General features: G+C 42.3%; 1 protein-coding gene across 1 annotated transcript in view; it reads right to left on the reverse strand.

The window, feature by feature from the left end:
• LOC149231893 (spatacsin carboxy-terminus protein) overlaps nucleotides 1-19,690 on the reverse strand; it is a 141,084-nt gene that overhangs the window by 70,948 nt on the left and 50,446 nt on the right. The window contains 2 exon segments of the mRNA XM_089381779.1: nucleotides 14,152-14,619; nucleotides 14,820-15,267. Of these exon segments, the coding sequence (XP_089237905.1) occupies nucleotides 14,152-14,619; nucleotides 14,820-15,267 (916 nt within the window).

Consider the following 19,690-nt stretch of genomic DNA (forward strand, 5'->3'; position numbering starts at 1 on the left):
TATCAACATAAATTTTGACACATAATCTATAGGAACATTCACTCATTCATACATGGCTCATGACATGCTTTGACGATATAAAAGATCAAATTCCCACAATTTTGCATAAGAAAGCAGTAAATTTCAGCCTACTATAGCGAAAATCCCAACAATATGCATGTGACAAAAGTAAATAACAAGAATAAGAGCACTTACATGTAAGAAAGAGTATATCTAATCATCAAGATATCCCAATAGAGAAGCTCCAAGGCAAAATGAAAGAGATCCAAAGATCAAAATTCATACATTCATCCAAACTCATTCTCCAAGAAGGATAGACAAACTCTCACAAGAGAGAGAGACTCAATCCAAGTGATGATGATCCAAATGATTCATCTCAATTCTATTTATACACCCTCTAATGAATTTGATTTAGTTAAATCCGCCTTAATTTAGCCCCAAATAAAATAATGTGCATAATAATAATACTTTTCGTGGCAAGCCCGCCAAATAGCTCAATAATACACGAATAAGCCTCTCAAGAGGGCCAAAAGATCAATAAAGTGACTCGTTGGGCCTTTGAGGAGGCCTAATGAAGTCCAACGGGTGCCATGATGTAGAAATGGACTCCCAACATAGTGGACAAGGGGTTGGCCCCTTGTTTTCCGAGCAAAAACCTATGGTGCTCCAAAGTGTGTGGGGGGGGCACAAGGACATCCTCATGGGTCTCCAAGTGGACCGAAAATGCCTGTAGACCATATGTAAGGGCTAGGATGGTGATGTAAGCCCTCACTCTGCAACGAGAGACATCCTCTAGGCCTTGAAACATCTGCCAAGTGTATGGTGAAAGCGTGGAGCCAGTTAGGCATGGTCAACTAGGTGCATCACCCTCATCCAAAAAGGTGGAACACGAGCAATCAAGGATCGGTGTTGGGGATCCATGAAGTAATATATGCTATGGTGGAGGCACATGGCACTCAACGTTCACCCTACAAGTGTCAATGTGGCTCTCTAGAGGGCTAGGACTGTTGAATTTTCTAAGTCTATCCGTTAGAAAATTAATTTGTATTCTGTTGGTTTATTTCTTCTACTTGTAAATTCTGAACAATTTATTTAAAACATTTAAATACCGAAATAAACACAATACATTCACAACATCTACAGATCATCAGCTGAAAGAAAACAAACACACAAGTGACACCGTTATTTTTGGACAAATGTCCATGGAAAAACCCAATGCAGGAAAACCGGTGCAGCGATTCTGAGGATTTATTATTATGTAGTATTTCCTTAAGTACAACTGGGTGCCTAACCAACTCACCCGACAGAGAAAAATACCCGGCAGCAATACCTCTATATACAGAAACATGTATTCAGAAAACCTCTCCCACAAAACCCTTTACAACGACTATAAAGCTCAACGTTGGCCCTTCTGGCCTCTACATCAACCTCTTGCTAACCTGTGTCAGCCCCAAGACCATCTGTGTCAACCTTCTGAGGCATTGCGCAACCTCTAGGACCCTCTGCATCACTCCAACAGCCTCTACATGGATGACACAGTCCCTTTGGCCTCTGTGTTGTCTCTGTTGGGCTCTACGTGGCCTGAACTGGTTGTTGCTCTCGCTCGTTCTGCTTCTGAACTAGTCTCTCAGTACTGTCTCTACCTCTCTGTCCAGTACTCACTGCCCCTCGATGCTGATCACTGATTCACTTTTTCTTAGCAACCTCGCTCTAGCAAAATGAATCACTGATCACTCTAGTGTATCTTCCAACTGACCCTCAAGCCTCCTTTTATACTTTTCTCGTTAGTCCATCAACAGCCGAGATTAAATCTCTAATCAACGCCTAAGATTAGATTTGGCTTGATCCATGACTTTTGGAACCTTCTAACCCATTAATATTTCTTTTCCTAAGTTTAGACTTGGGAACTCCATTAAAAATATTAATTATTTTAATATCACCCAAACCAGGTACAATCTGTCCAAACCATTTCTAGGTATTGGAGATCTCATGTGATTTAGCCTCTCCACCAATTTTCATGGCTAGAGCACATTCGATGCTACCCCAAATCAACACTCCCTCTTAGCCAGGATTGTGCTCTAGTAATACTCCTCACTGAGCATCACACTGATTATCCGGCACCAGTACCTATGTTGATGCTAGGCCTCCCTGCCCAACCTCCTCTGCACTGCTGCCCATGGCCCTGCACTGCCACCAATGCATCCGTACGCCATCTCCCTCTGCATCTGTGCTGCTGCAGGTCCATCCTCCCAGCACTGCATCTGCAGTTCAACCCCCTCTCATCATGTTGCATCGTGCTACTGCACTGCAACTCAGTTACTAAGAAGTAAGTAACTGATCCACCCAACTTCTGACATCCATGTCAAGTTAGAAACACTCCAGATGTTGAAACTCTCTCTATCGCTAACAAGTGCTCCCTCTACTGACCTTTGTGTTACTGCAACAACTCCCTGCATCTTGCACCGTTGCACACCTCTCGGTGCCATCCTACACTAGTGCAACCCTCTTGTGCCTCTCGCACTTTGCAGCCTACTAGCCTCGCGTTGTCCGAGGACTCCTGCACTGTAGCACTCTCTACTACTTCATTCGTATTTGTCTCTACCTACATCCGCCAGTCCTGCTACTCCTCTTCGGGGCTCTCGTAACAAGGTACAATCCAAGAGGTTGGGTACCTCAAGGATCCTACCCCTCATCGCCTGTATTCCTCCTGACTACAGCTCGATGTCTCCCCACTTCTTCTCAAGTGGCACATGAGCACTCATGGCACAATCATCATTCTCCTCAACTTCCTTGGGCTCAGAAGCCTCTCCCTTGTTCTTCTTCCTCGGACACTGGTTCGCATAGTGACCCAATTCCCCACAGTGGAAGCACTTGACCTTGGAGAGGTCCTTCCAAGGTCCTTCTTCTTCCTCTTTTCCTACTTTCCCGCAGATGCCAGAGCCACATCCTCTTCCTCTTCCTTCTTGATCCTTACCCCTTTGTTGCTACTTCCCGTCTTGGTCAGTCGTCTAATCTCTTCTTGACGAAGAGCCACCCACAGTTCTTCCCAATCTAGAAGAGTCGCCCTGCCCAGTATGCTCTGGACAAATGTCTCCCACTCCTCGGAGACTGCGTTAAGTGCGGTCCTCACCATCAACTCCTGATCCGGCGTGGCCCCTACGGAAGTCAGTTGGTCCCAGATCTCCTTCAACCGACCGAGGAAGATATCTTTCTGCTCTCCCTTCTACATCTGGTATGACCTTAGTTGATTCTCCAGGAGCATCTTCCACTGCATAGAAGTATGCCAGTACAATGTCTTCATCGTGTCCCACATCTCCTTTGTCGTTTCCTTCTTGGCAATATGTTGGACCACATGATCCTTGACCCCATCAAGGATGATGCACTTTGCCTTAGCCATTGCCTCCCCATACCTTTCATTAGCTATCGGGTCAACTGGGATAGCTATTACTCTCAAGGCGAAGCCCTAGATACGATGTCTGTCTAGAATGGACAAGATCCTGACCTTCCAGACCACAAAGATGGACGCTCCATCCAGCTTGTCCTGATCTCTCAGCCCATTCACGCCCATCTCTCTGCTCTTCTCTGTCAACTCCTCTGAGTCTCTCTACTTCTCGCCTGGAAGTTCTCGGTTCGACCCCTGCTGAGTCTCTCTACTTCCCGTCTAGAAGTTCTCAGTTCGAATCCTCTGAGTCTCTCTACTTCCCGCCTAGAACTTCTCTTCTGGACTCCCTCTGAGTCTCGATTTCCCTCCTGGAAATCCTTCTACCAACTGTCAAGTTGCCCCTCTTCGATCGTCTGTGCAATTGCAACACTGATCCGGATTCCTTGGCTAGAAAACTGCCTCCGCAGCAACTCTCTCTACCTTGGTTTTGCCCTATTAGGTACTATTTTGACCACAGTACCCCACTAGCTTTGCCCCGGCAAAATAGCTCCCTCAGCGAACTGCGTTAGCCTTCTGGCCTCTGCATGGCTCCGCGTGAGCCTGTTTCTGCCCTCCTTGGCGTCTGTGTTGCCTCTCTTTGGCCCAGACTAATGAGGCAGTCCCTCTGCGTCAACCCTTCCTCTGTCGTTTTCTGCAAGGATCAGCTTTGTCACTGGGGATAGCTCAATCTACTGCAAATGCTCTACTTTTCTCATTAGTCCATCAACGGCCAAGATTAAATCTCTAATCAACAGCTAAGATTAGATTTGGCTTGATCCATGACTTTTGGAACCTTCTAACTCAGTTTTATACTAATTCCCATTAATATGTTTTTTCCTAAGTTTAGACTTAGGAACTCCAATAAAAATATTAATTATTTTAATATCTCCCAAACTGGGTAGAATCTGTCCAAACCATTTCTGGGTCTTGGAGATCTCATGCGCTTTAGCCTCTCCACCAAGTTTTATGGCCAGAGCACATCCGATGCTACCCCAAATCAACAAGGACCCCGTATAGGGAGACCAAGCCCCAAACGAAGACCCACCTCCAATCCTGCATAAGATCCAATGCATCCCCTTGGCCTCCAATACAACAAGTCATTAGAATACTTAAGTAATAAAGCTTACAAGTCATGGGATCAATGGGGCATTCATGGTGGCATGCCCTTCCATAGTGGGCTTTAGCATGTACAAATGTCTCCAAGCTCAAAAGGGGGTTAACCAAGGACCCTATTAGGTGGTTTCAACCACTAAAGGGGGTGACATGTCCATGGTACATCCTTTAAGTGGTAGGTGGCAAATTATATAATAATGGAATGGAGTGGGAATCAGGGAAATCATCTAGACCACATGTTAAGGTTCATGGGTAGCTATAATAAGGGAAGCCCACACCTGGGTATGTGAGTGTACGAGGGAGCAAATCGTGGTTCATGATTTACTCCATCCTTTGTTTTTCCACCCTCTTCATATGCCTTTTTCCTTTTATTGATTTTTCTTCATAATTGCTCGTGTTTCAGGGGATGAGAGCATTATGTGTAATATGTAGCAGTGGATAACCCATTAAGGTGGGGCAGTTCACCGTCCACCAAGCGTTGGGATAATCATAGGTTCCTTAATGATAGAGGGGGTTCATCTAGGGCCCATAGGAACCAGGGTGATGGCTATGGATAAGGGGTAGAGCTCATGCTTGGCTTTTGCCCATGCACTAAATTTGTATGTCCCGGCCATCTTTTGCATTTTGTGATACATTTCTTGTTGAGAGTGGCCAAACTATGCTTTTTCCTTTCTTTTTCGCTGCATCAACCTTCAGGGCATCATTCCAGGCCCGACCCACAGTGTGGACAAGGGGAGTGGGAGGCTAACCCTATGTGGACCCAATGGACACATGTGGATGTAGATGGGAAAATAGATTAATAGGGTTAAATGGGTGGAACGGGAGCGATGTAAGCGGTATCGGGAAGCGGGACGACATAACCAAAATTGGGATCTCCCATGTAGTGCCAACCCTAAAGCCAATGGTCAATAAAGGAGATTCCACTGGACTAGGATACACGAGTAACCACGAAATCGGGTAGTGGAGACAAGAATACAAACATAACCCACTCTTTCCACCGAATCCCTCCACCAATCCATGCCCAAAAGTGTCCATGACAAGTAAGGAAATTACTCAATTATACCAATGAAAATCCATACCTTTGGGGTAGGAAGGCCGACCTTTAAACATACATTCATGAAAAGTGGTCGAGGGACCACATGGCTAGCTTAGCTGGCGAAGATGCTGGTACATTGAGCTATCTGGTGGCTGCAAGGGGCTGCTGGCTTCCAGCTGAGGACCATCTGGGAGAAAAATTTCTCCTATATACACTACCCACAACAGGTGGGTAATAGGCCTCGGGTTTCACCATGGTTCAGGGGGGTTTTTGACAAGAGTCCAACTAACGACTTGGTAGATTGGTGACCCAAGGACTAGTCTTGTGTCAAGGGGTGCCTAACTGGCCAATGGGTATTTGGCTTGTGTTTTACTAGATACTTTTCAAAAGAGACATGATTAATGGGTTACTAGATCCCTTTTGGATGATGCTAATGTAGGATGTTGTTGATTTGGGGTAGCATCGGATGTGCTCTCGCCACGAAAATTGGTGGGGAGGCTAAAGCACATGAGATCTCCAATACCCAAAAATGGTTTGGGGCAAATTCTAAACATTTGGGAGATCTTAAAATAATTAATATTTTTATTGAAGTCATGGAATTAATAAAATATTAATGTGAATTAATATAAAATTGTACTAGAAGGGTCCAAAAGTCATGGATCAAGCCAGAGTTAATCTTAGCCGTTGATTAGGGACTTAATCTCAGTCGTTGATTTATCAACGAGAAAAGTATAAGAGGAGGCTTGAGGGTCACTTGGAGGACACACTGAGGGAGACTAGTCATTGCAGTTTCTAGAGCGGAGTTAGCTGAGAAATTCGAACTAGTGGTCTGGTGAGGAGTCAAGAGGCAGCAAGTACGGGATCAGCCACTGGAAATCAGCGTTGAGGAAGGAGAGGCAGACGCAGAGGCAGCAGGAGACTGCGCAGTCACTAGAGGGCTTGCGTGGGTGACACAGAGAGGCCCAGGGCTGACGTAGTCAAGCAGGGGCTGACGCAGAGTGTCTGGGAGCCACGCAGAGGTTAACCAAGCTGACGCTGGGACTAGGAGAAGTGTTGGAGAATTTTTCTCTCTGTGGGTAAGCCAGTTTGGCACACTGTTGTACTGAAGAATTGTTGAATAATAAAATCCTACTTTGTTGCACCGGTTTTCCCACATTGTGTTTTTTCGGGTACTATTGTCCAAAATATTTGTGTCAATGTGTTGATTCGTACATGTGTTTGTTTCTATATTATGGTGTGATATCTGCAGCAGAATTTATTTTAATGTTTATTGAAAGAATTTCATAAATAACTTATTGAAGAATAAGTAGAAAAAGTAAATCAGATGTTGTAGTGATAGAATTTTCACATGGTATCAGAGCGAGTAATCAGAGACAGAAAGGGAAAATCAGTTATGGGTCGACACCACAATGCAGAGGCATCCACGTCAAGGGACTCGCACAGATTTTTAGAAGATTGCACAAGAGAAAGAGACTTCGATTTCTCTATGTTGGCTTCCAAGTTGGAAGAAGAAGTGGCTTGTATGACTAGTTCTGCATCATCAGAAGTGTGGTATATAGACAGTGGAGCCTCGTGGCATATGACGGGAATCAGGGAATGTTTCTCAAAATATCAAGAAGAGAAGATGAACTTTCAGATCACCATGGAGAACAAGGCAAAGTGTACTCCAGTAGGGAAGGGTACCATAATTTTTCAAACAAAATCAGGAGAACGGTTCCGTGCTAGAAATGTGTTGCATGTACCAGGGTTGGGGATGAACTTACTTTCCGTGTCGCAACTTCAAGGCAAGGGCTATGACATCTACTTCATCAAGGAGAAGGTATACGTCAAACACTCGCGCTGGAAAAAGAAAGTACAAATCGGAATCAAAAGTAACAGGTTGTATAGATTACAGCTACAATCACCAATGGCACTAATAGCCAGTGATGGAGACAAGGACTTGAATGAACTATGGCACGAAAGAATGGGTCAAGTGCACCATGGAGCTTTAATAATTCTCAAGAGCACTGTAACAGGAATTCCGGATCTGAGTACGGAACGAGATGATGTATGCAGAGGATGCGCTCTAGGAAAGTATGCCAAAGCAGCATTTCCTAGGAGCAAACACGAGGCTAAGAGTGTACTAGGATTGATACACTCAGATATCTGCAGACCTATGTCCATCAAAGCTCTCAGTGGTGCCGAGTATTTCCTTACCGTCATTGATGACCACTCAAGGAAAACTTGGATTTATTTTCTGAAAACCAAGGATGAGGTTTTCTGTTGATTCAAAGAGTTCAAGGCTCTGGTGGAGAATCTCATTGGGAAGAAAATAAAAGTTTTGTGCTCAGATAATGGTGGAGAGTATGTCGATAAGGACTTCACTGATTTTTGTGCTAAAGAGGGAATTAGAAGAGAATGGACAGCTCCCTACAATCCGGAGCAGAATGGAGTAGCAGAAAGAAAGAACAGGACTATTGTAGAAGCAGTTAGGGCCATGATGTATGATCAGGATATGTCGAAATTCCTTGGGCGGAAGCATGCAACATAGCAGTCTATGTTCAGAACAAGACTCCTCATCGAGCGTTGGGCAAGATTACTCCAGAGAAATTTTTCACAAGGAAGACACCTGAAGTCAGTCATCTCAAGATATTTGGGAGTTTAGCATATTACCACATACCAGAGGAAAAGAGGAACAAGCTAGATCAAACTGCGGAAAAGGGATATCTGATGGGATATAGCGAGAACGCTAAGACAGAATCTACCTTCCAAGGAGCAGGAAGGTAGTAGTTCGACGAGATGTAAAGTTCGTGGAGGACAGGGCTTTCAGAAAATCTCGTGAGATGCCTTTCGAGGAGCAGTCAAAAAGAGGAGTCGTTGATCAAGCCTCTTCAACCAACGGAAGTAAAAAATTCTTCCTTGGGTCAGGAAGATTCTCAGGATGAGGAGGAGGAGCTAACAGAAGCACCTGCTGGCAGAGGAAGAACTAGCAGGGAACTTCGTCAGATTTTGCGAGATGCAAAGGACTTCATCAGTGCGCCACGAAACAATAAGAGGGAGTGAAAACAGCCAGATAAATATCAAGCATTAGAAGCTCAGGACAGGGAGCCTGCTAGTTTCAAGGAGGCAGCTCAACATCAGGTCTGACTAGACGCAATGGTAGAGGAGTACAACTCCATAATGGTGAACAATGTCTAGGAGGTAGTGCCAAGGCCTCAAGACAGATCAGTGGTAGGTTCGAGATGAATCTACAAGATCAAATACGCTGCAGACGTCAGTGTTGAGAAATACAAGGCCAGGTTTGTGGCTAAGGGGTATGCTCAAAAGGAAGGAATTGACAATGAGGAGACCTTCGCCTCGGTAGCCAGGTATATGTCTATTAGGACCGTGATATCTCTTGCAGCGCAGATGGGATGGGAGATTCATCAGATGGATGTCAAAATGGCTTTTCTGAACAAGGTAATAGAAGAAGAGGTATAAATTGAACAACTAGTGGGCTTTGAGACACATAAGAAGAAGTCTCATGTATGCAGGTTGAAGAAAGCCTTGTATGCGCTGAAACAGGCACCTAGAGCATGGTATGGTCAAATCGATGGCTACTTGCAGAAGATGTGATTTGTCAAAAGTGACGCAGATCCAAATCTCTATTATCTAGTTGTAGAGAATGAGCTACTAATCTTAGTATTGTATGTAAATGATCTCTTTTTTACAGGATCATCCAGGCTTATCGGGGACTGCAAGAAGAATTTAGGCACAAAATTCGATATGAAGGATTTGGGACGAATGCATTAGTTCCTAGGGTTGGAAGTTTGGCAGCAAAAGGGAGAGATCTTCCTTGGCCAAGGGAGATATGCTACAGAAATCCTGAAGAGATTTAGGATGGAGGACTATAGACCCATGGCTAGTCCAATGATCACCAACTAGAAGAAGATTGATGCATCAAAAGACAACGATGTTGATCCCACCTTATACAGGCAGCTCATAGGGTCCCTGATGTATCTGGTCAATACCAGGCCAGACATTTGCTACGCTATCAACACCCTTAGTCAGTTCATGGTGGAACCGAAGAGGATGCATTGGGTATTAGCCAAACATGTTCTCAGGTATTTACAGGGAACAGTTTATTATGGACTCTTGTACACCAGGAGCAAGGATATCAGATTGAGTGGATTTACTGATGCAGGTTGGGCAGGAAGTTCAATGGATCGGAAAAGTACCTTTGGGTACTGTTTCAACATTGAATCATGAATGACCTCCTAGTGCAGTAGGAAACAGAAGTTCATGGCTCTGAGTTCATCTGAGGTAGAATATATGGCGGCAAGCACAACTTCGTGTGAGGCCATATGGCTTAGAAAACTGCTTGTGAACCTATTTAGAAGGAATATTGAGGCGACCAGGATCATGTGCGGTAATGAGAGTTGTATCAAACTCTCTGAGAATCCAGTGTTTCATGATAGGTCGAAACATATTGATATCCGGTGTCACTTTGTCAAGAATTGTGTCCAACGAGGCGTTGTACAGTTGAGCTACACTCCTATAGGAGAACAAGTGGCGGACATCCTCACCGAGGCTCTTGGAAGGACAAAGTTTGACTACTTCAAGGAAAAGATTGGGACGGTAAAGAACTCATTTCAGTAGCAAAAATGGGAGTGATAACAGCACGGATGCAAAGGGAGTTGCAATGTGGATGCAGTGTTGGGAGAAAGGACCAGTAACAGCACAGATGCAGAGGGAGTTGTTGTACAGATGCAGCAGTGGCAGTAGCAGAGCCATGGGCAACAGTACAGGATGCAGCAGTGCAGAGGATGTTGGGCAGGGAGGCTTAGCATCAGAACAGGGACCGATGTCGGATGATCGGGGTGATACTCAGTGAGGAGTATTACTAGAGCACAGTCCTCGCTAAGAGGGAGTGTTGATTTGGAGTAGCATCGAATGTGCTCTAGTCACGAAAATTGGTGGAGAGGCTAAAGCACATGAGATCTCCAATACCCAGAAATGGTTTGGGTAGATTCTAAACAGTTTGGGAAATATTAAAATAATTAATATTTTTAATGAAGTCCCTAAGTCTAAACTTAGGCAAAATAAAATATTAATGTGAATTAATATAAAATTGTGCTAGAAGGGTCCAAAAGTCATGCATCAAGCCAGAGTTAATCGTAGCCGTTGATTAGGGACTTAATTTCGGTCGTTGATTTGTCAACAAGAAAAGTATAAGAGGAGGCTTGAGGGTCACTTGGAGGACACACTGAGGGAGACTAGTCAATTCAATTTCTAGAGCGGGGTTAGCTAAGAAATTCGAACTAGTGGTCTCGTGAGCAGTCAGGAGGCAGCAAGTACAGGATCAACCACTAGAGATCAGCGTTGAGGCAGGAAAGGCAGATGCAGAGTCAGCAAGACCACAGTCACTAGAGGGCCTACGTGGGTGATGTAGAGAGGCCCAGGGCTGACGCAGTCAAGCAGGGGCTGACACAGAGTGTCTGGGAGCCACGCAGAGGTCAGCCAAGCTGACGCTGGGACTAGGAGAAGTGCTGGAGAATTTTTCTCTCTGTGGGTAAGCCAGTTTGGCACCCTGTTGTACTGAAGAATTGCTGAATAATAAAATCCTCCCTTGCTGCACCAGTTTTCCCACATTGGGTTTTTCCGGGGACTATTGTCCAAAATATCTGTGTCAATGTGTTGATTCTTGTACAATGTACATGTGTTTGTTTCTATATTACGGTGTGATATCTGCAGCAGAATTTATTTTAATGTTTATTGAAGGAATTTCATAAATAACTTATTGAAGAATAAGTAGGAAAAGTAAATCAGATGTTGCAGTGATAGAATTTTCACAGATGCTTTCCACATGTAGTGCATGGATTCATCAACATGGCTGAGCTCATTCAACCTTTTCTTGGGATAAAGAAATTCTATTCAACAAGAGAACATCTAGGAAAGTCATTATGAATACCTCCATAGCTAAGAGGAAGTGTTGAATTTTTCTAGCTACAATCGATCTTCATAATTTGTTTTAGCCCTCCAAATAAAAAAAATGTTAAATATGAAAATGACTTTCAACTTTCAAGTCAGCTTCAAGAGAGGGAAAATGAATTTTGAAATTCAAATTATTCTTGCCTCCAAAATCAAGTCGGCCAGCCCCAAAATTTCAAGTCGGCCTATCCCTTTGACAAACCTATTCGGGCTTTTGATTTATATAAAGGCAACTCTTTTTCCTCATTTGGACACCAATTCGGATCACCATCTTCTATTGCCTCTGTTCACACGTTGGGAAAAAAAAAAAAAAGAGGACAAATTTGAGGCAGAATAGAAGGACAAATCTAAGGAAGACTTGACGACGAATTTATCTTTGTTTGACCAAGTTTGGCCAGGGTTTGGTTAAGGATCAGTTTCACTTTATTTAACAGGAAAGTGCAGATTGTATCTCTTGTTGAATTGGACAATTTCTCCAAGGTTGTTAGGTTTTAACTCAAGAAAAATTTCGTATCTCTTGTGTTTGGTTGTCTCGTCATGATTCTACTGTTATGATTGTCTTTACTGTTGAGAATTTCCTATGTATAATTGCTTAGTGATGAAGTGATACAAAATAAATTGTTAAAGAAATCATTGGAAGTAATTATCAGTCTAGGATATCATGAAAAATCAACATTGATGAAGTTTAATAATACATTGACTATGTGGTGGAAATAAGGACTGCCTCAAAGCCGCATAATAGTAGTAGTAAGAAATTTTAAGATATATCTCTGAGTCTCTAGAGCAGGGCCTCTCAAAGTGCTTAGTAAAAGGATGTTTGAAACTCTACAAAGCAACAAAAGTTTTTTAATAGTATCTTGTCTCCTCAATGATGGCTGATAAAGTGAGGATGAGGATATGATCCATCATTTAGTATCTTGGCAGAGGTGCTAAAGAGTCAATGCAAAAGGAAAATGTTAGGAAAACATACTCAGTTGTAGGTATCCAAGTGACAGAAAACTAGTGAATGCATTAAAGCATATTGTGGTTGGCTAGGACATAGTCTATCAAATTAGTGCTCCACACCACACCACACCCACTCCCCATCCCCCTTCCCCCACAAAATATAGCATGTGGGAACCATGTAAAACTACTAGAATCAGGGAAGCAAGGGATATTATTCAAAATTAACACATCTTGAGATTCATCAAGGTACAAAAGATGCTTTCCATAAGCTAAGAGAGGTACATTGGTATCATCGGACAACCTATGCAAGCCAACTATGTCTATCTTGATCTCCTAGAACCAAAAATCATCCTCTGCTCTCTCATAAAGGGGAATATACCCGGTCCTGGTATGGGAATTGAAGTCCCCTAGGAGGATGACTTCCCCAACTGTAAAATTGAATAATGTGAGCATATTGGTCCTAGTATGAGTCCCCATCTGAATCCCTATGAGGAGAAAAATATGAGGCAGATGGGAAGTAGCAGACTGCAAAAAGCCAATCCCAATGGATGGGGAAAATCCTGCTAACCCAAACCCACATAAATCTGGCAAACTCGCCCTCTGCATCCACTATAACTTTCTCCTGGAGGTAATCATGATAAAGATGAGCTATGCCTCCCGAAACTCAAACTCCCCCTCGCTCCAAGTCTCCTATCTAATGATTGAATAGCAACAGGATACCAGATATTTCTGATTGAGCTCACACGGGTTTCGATCAAAAATAGGATATCTGAAGGTCTGAGTGCATCAAAATTTGCTCCAGGGGAAGATCAGAACGACCCGTTGCAATTCCAACACTGTGGTAACACCCTAAACCCCACGCCTTGCCCCTAGGGCCCCTCATTTGGGAAACCTAGGGCAGGTCCACCCTGGAGGAGGAGAATCCCAAATGAACACCCAAAGATCCCTAATAAATGCCCACTTTGTTCCCTGTTGTGCTGCTGCTACCTATTTCCTAAAGTGCATGAGCTCCTCAACCTAAGACCAAGTTAGAACCTGAATCATAGAAAGAGGATGTAATCAGAGTGGATGGTTATCATTACTCTCTGCCGTTTATCTGCAAATGAAGTAATCTTTATGTGCCTGACATATACTGTAAGCCCATTAAATGAACTAGAAGTTTACAGTTTAGCATTTGCAGTACCATGCAAAGCTAAAATAGAAATTAACCTCAAACTCAGATGCTAAGGCAATTATATAGACCATTCTTTGAGATATCCGCATTAGATTTAAATAATTAAATATTAGTTTCTAAATGCTTCTAACTTAGGATTACAGAAATCTTCACTCACTTTTAAGTTTTCATTGAGCTCTATCATAACTTCCAGTACTCTCCATACCTCTGAATATGTTCTTTCAGAATTCCACAAATGATTTCTCATCTCATCATAGAAATACGAATGAAGACAGATTTTGAGATCTTTAACATTGCATTCCCTAATCTCATCTAAACATGAATCCTCCATAAACCACTCATCAGGATGTAGCTATGTACAAATTGCCACATAAGATTTTCCAAAATCTGTAGCAATGGAAGCATGAACATAGGACATGTTTCAGAGAAAATGGGAATACAGGCACTCCAGATAGGCAAGGAAAAAAAAATTGTACATGTGACACAAAGCCTAATGTGCACTGTCCATATTACCTGTCTTTCTGTTACATGATGAACTGCCGATTTCCATTCTTGACCACTTGATTCCAGCTGCCGTGCCCAGCTTCGTGCTTCTTCCCAGCAGCCACTCTTTTCTAATGCTGTCAACAAAGCACCGTCATCTAAATTTGCATTGTCCGAAAGTAATCCTGCACCTTGTCGTAAAGCAGGCTCAGCCAATTGAGTTTTCCAGTAAAGGCGTCGGAAACGAGCAGCTGCAGACCCCCCATCTCCAAATTCTGCTGCTGCTAGAAGTTGTAAAAGGCACCTCCGTTCATATGCTGAAGGACAAGTTGTAAGCATGGCATCTGCAGCTTTGAGTGCTGCTGAGGCAATCCATGTTGCTCCAATCTTATTACCTTTTGATGATGCAACCAGTGCTTGTTGGGATTCCTCCTTAAGCCGAGCAGAAAAGGAAGCTAAATGTGCTGAGGCCTCAGAAAGCCTCATCTTTGAAAATGCCTGCACCATATAAATGCATCTGGATTCAACATAGAAGGTAATGTTGCCTGTTTGAAAAAGATGTAGAAATACTAAACCAAGGTAGCAATCAAGCCTGAATGAATAACATCCAAGTAGAATGTGTACTATGGCATGATATTATATGGAAAAGTGAGGAAAGCTATTAACAACTACAAGAAAATATATCCAAGCCAACATACCTGAAGAAATCGAATAAAGGGCAGCAAAGAACATGATGGTATGAACAACTCAAAAGCCTTAAGCAGTGGAAGAAATAGCTGCTGTTCACATAACACGGCAACCATTTTGGATAGTGAGACTTGTTCTTCATTTGAATCACTTCCTGGCAGCAAACATTCTGTAGATTGCTTCTTCTCCATTTCCACCACTTCTGGCCCTTGAGAAGATGAAATGTAAGAGGTTCCAGATGGACTGGAGGCACTTACAGTAGTGCTTCCAATGTCACTGTCTAAAGCATTATCCATACTTGTATGTTCCATCAGACGTCTCCTTTTAGGATTTTTTCTATTGTAGCGGAAAGAAAGTACTCTACTTCTATTAGGCAAGGCATTAGTGGCTTCTACAGCAGCTCCAACACTGGTAGCAATCCTTGCTGCAATATCATTGACTTTAATCAAAGAAGTCTCCCTGTGAAATCAGATATTTGCCACAAAAACCATCATCAATACCATTGACTTTAATCAAAGAAGTCTCCCTGTGAAATCAGATATTTGCCACAAAAAACATCATTACAAGTGTCAATGATCCATACATATAAAATGAACAGTCAGATTGTATAATTGTCATAAGTGCACAGTTTTAGATTCAAGATACACAAACAACCTTAGACTATAACTTTAGAGGCAAAACACTTGAAGAGAAATTGCATATCCTAATGAAATTAAGAATATATGCAGCTATGCCATGAGCATTAACCATCACTTTGATCATCTGATACCAGTGTACCAGAAAACAAGCAATAGGGTATAAGGGCATTCACACTTCAAATTATTGCCCAAACCATGTTGAGGGCTCATATTCTTTAATGTCTGATTTATCCAACAAAATTGCTTACTTACAAGATAACATGCATGAAATTCCATCCATGGATCCAAGACAATAGCTCCAAAGACAAGTGATTAGCTCCAGAGTCCAAATATCAAAATGCATTCATGGATCTGAATTCCTCCACAAGAGAAAGAGGCAGAAATTTTCCTCAGAGAGGCCAAAATATCTAAGTCCAATTGATGATGATCAACTACAAATTTTTATTTTAGCCTTAAGCCCTTAAAAACAATAAAATATGTCACAATGACAAGTTAGGTCACAAGCCAACTAGCTTAGACAAAACACAAAATATTTTCCCACATGTATGAGCCATAGGGAACCTTTTATTGACGTCATCCATGTGTAGGACCTTTTGGGGCATGTGTTGAGGACTTAGGGTGCCAAGTGTGGTGTAGAATCCCTCTAAAATCACGATGTGAAGGTTGGCCTTCACATGTCAGTCAATATCTCACTGCCGGCCCCAAATTGCATCTTGGGGGCCAAAATGTAGCTCCCCGGGTCTCCAATGGGGTAAGGTTCCCATCTCTACTCTAACATTGATGGCTTTGGTGCTAGCTCTCCCATGTCTCAAGGTGTAAGACCGTCCTCATTTGGGCCTTAGATCAACTGCCATCCCTCTCAGAGTTCTAAGGTCGGCCTGGGGGCTTGCTGGTTCCAGGTGCATCATCCCAAAATTCATCAAATGTAGGAAAAAGTGGCAAGACGATTTGGATTCAAGAGGTGCCCAAGCGTGTGTGTGATACTCTGTTGTTACTTACAATCCCAAGGCTCTCAACGCTTCACCTATGAGTGTCAATATGCTTCTCTGGAGACCTACATACTAGTTAAGGTGGCCAAAGTCATGGTTGTGGAACCACCTAACGATCACATCATAAACTTCAACAAGCAACAAATCATTAGGTACAATAATCATTTATACATCTAAGTGGACCAAGCTTGAAAGTAATGAACTATTTAACACTTCAAACAAGACATCCTTTCCAAAATTAGGGCTTTGAACTCGCAATGGTCTTACCTCCCTAGATAGGAGTGGCTAAAGGACAACCCTACTAGGTGTTTCCAAGCCCCAAGGGGAAGTGACATTTCCTCAGTCCACCCTTCAATCAATATGTGTTGTGTGAACAATGATAGTGACGAAGGGGAGAAGACTTCATGGGCAAGTGCCATGGTCAAAGGGATCAGCATGAGGGGGATCCACATCCTGAGTGTATAGATGTGAGGAGGGAGCAATCGTGGATGCAATAGTTACCAACCTGGCCTTTGTTTTCCACCCCTCTTGTGTACACTTTACTTTTTCTTGATTTTTTCTTTGTATTACTACTCGTATCTCAAAGGGTTAGAACTTTCTTTCTATGATGTATAGCAATTGTATTACCTCTTAATGATGTGGCATTTCATTTCCCATCTTGGTTGGGACATGCAAGGGTTCCTTTCATGTTGTGTAGGAGCAATATGGTGTTTAGGAACTAAATGATGGCCATAAGGGGTGAGGTTGAGCTCATGTTAGGCTTTTTCCCACGTGCTAATGTGTATGTCCCTGCCATCATTTGCAATTCAATGTTATTTCTTTTTATTTTGCTTGTGGTATATGTTTTTTATTTTTCTTTTAGCTACATCGACCTCCTAGGGCAAAAGTTTCCAGGCCCTACCCAGGTATGAGCAAAGTATTCAAAACTGAAACCAGTGACTGGACCATTCCACCTATCAAACCAGTTTTCAAACCAGCGGTAGAAAAAACGGATTGGTCAGATCTCAATGCACTGGTCTTTAAAAAAATACATAAAATAATTAATTTTTAATGAAAAAAACTATTTCTAAGATTTAAAACCATGATTATAAACCAAAAGACACAAAATATGCAAAGTTTGCACATTTATATACCATGTAAAAGTGAATATATCAAAATGGCACCGAGTGCAATACATATCAACAACAAAATACATAATCAATGAGGCTCTAAATGGCCTCTAAAGTCCAAAAATAATGCTACAAGCTATGGGGCCATTGGCCTACTACAAGACTACAAGTCTACATATCAGTGATCAACATGATCACTCCTCATCATGATCAAACCAATCACAACTACGACACATGGGATCATGGACAATAGCTTCATGAACATCATCTAGCTCAGAGTGTGAAGACGCCACAGCCTCATCTGGAACCTTAATAGTAACACTATTAGCAATAAAACTAGGCCTAATGCAAGCACCAATTGGTCGACCTGCATGACTAGTACCTTCCATTGGTTGTTTTCCAACTCCACTAACAACTCCAAAATAGCTCCAAGATGAAAAGCACAACCCAAACTCTATTGTTCCAACTTCCACTACTCCAGCAAAATATCAACACTCTCCAAGCTCACAATGAAGCTCAAAAAAACTCCAAATGATATGTGTGGGGAAAATGGGAGGGGAGACATCCTTCTAAAGGCTTGGAGGGGTTCTTTTTGGAGAGAAACAACCCCTAGTTTCCCTCAAAACCGCTCCAAAACACCAAAAAAACACTTGCATAGGGTTTGCAACCGACCTGGCAATAAACTAGTCGGTTTATGACAGAACCATCGGTTTATGACAGAAATGTTGATTTATGGAAAAACCAGCCAGTTTGGTTATAAATCGAACAGATAATGGAAGCCCTAGCCCGCACAAATAAAAAAAATGGTTTTTCTACCAGTGCAGTCCCTCCAGGCAATGAAACAGTTGGTTTTGAATACTTTGGGTATGAGGATGTATGGGTGCCAAATCCTAGAGAACCAATGGTTAGTTGACTCGAAGAATGGAGATGGAATATAGGGCTTGTACTATAAGATGCAAAGTGGACAATATAGAATCGGGGTAGATGGAACACGCTATCTCAATCAGGGCTTCCCATGTAGTGCCCCTCCAATACCCATTGGGCCATTAAGGGAGGTCTCACTCGACTAGGGTTGAAGACTAGCCCCCCCATTTAAGGTGAGGGAACAAGATCATGGTCAAATCCCCTCCTTCCAAGTCGTGTTATCAAAACCAGACCAGAACTGGTGGAATCGGCCGGTCCAACCGGACTCCAAACCAGTCTGGTTTATGGTTTGGAACCAGAAATGGCTGGTTTGATATCGAACTGGCCATTTTTCACTAACTGGCTGGTTCCATACAATTTGACCAAAGACATGGGAAACACAATTCTTTTTAAGAACCAAAAAAAATTGAGTGGGTCAGCCTAATATTCAAGCCTATGGCCCTAGTATTGCTATGCAATTCATGATAATGTTAAATTCTTATCACTTTTACTTAAATTTTTAACAATACCATGAAATGACTCGGGATCTTTGAGAGTGGTTCCGACCTCATTGGATTTCAAATGGAGAAAGTAGAATTTTAGTTTCACTCAAAATCCAGCATAAATAGTTTTTCAGGAGTTCAGGATTATGGGGATTGCAACATTTCCATTGGATTTTGTCATGCACAAGGGTATAGAACTAGTGTTTAATCAATAGCATTGATCCCTCTATGTACCTTTATCTTAGTGGCATTGGTTGTTGAACTCCTCTGTCGTGACCTTATTAAAAATCTACCCATCACTCAAACAGAATCTTGACTTGACATGCTATGCTTTTTCTATCTTATTTTAATGCTTAGAGGGTGATATTTATGTTGAAGATCCAATGAAGACAATGATTTTGACGGTATCTAGCCATTTTTTGTAGCATCATTTCTTTTGGATGTTAGAGGCCATCTAGAGCATGTTTGTTGATGTGTTTTTTATTCAGAGATCGATTGCACTCGATGCTACTTTGGTTATGTGCACTCTTACATGATATAAAAATGAGATGTTTTGTTTATTTGTGTATAAATGGTTTGGATTCATATGGATGCATATGAATATATCTATTTTTCTTTAAAATTTGAATATTACATGTGTTTTTGGTCAACTGGTTTTTTGATCCAGTTTTTTTACTATTTTCGGTCCGGTTCTGACCGATTCCCAATTTAGAAAAAATTTTGGTTCAATCACCACTTAG

Source organism: Pinus tabuliformis, chromosome J (genome assembly GCF_031772625.1).
Source record: "Pinus tabuliformis cultivar Carrire ecotype Pingquan chromosome J, CPIR1, whole genome shotgun sequence".
Lineage (NCBI taxonomy): Eukaryota > Viridiplantae > Streptophyta > Pinopsida > Pinales > Pinaceae > Pinus > Pinus tabuliformis.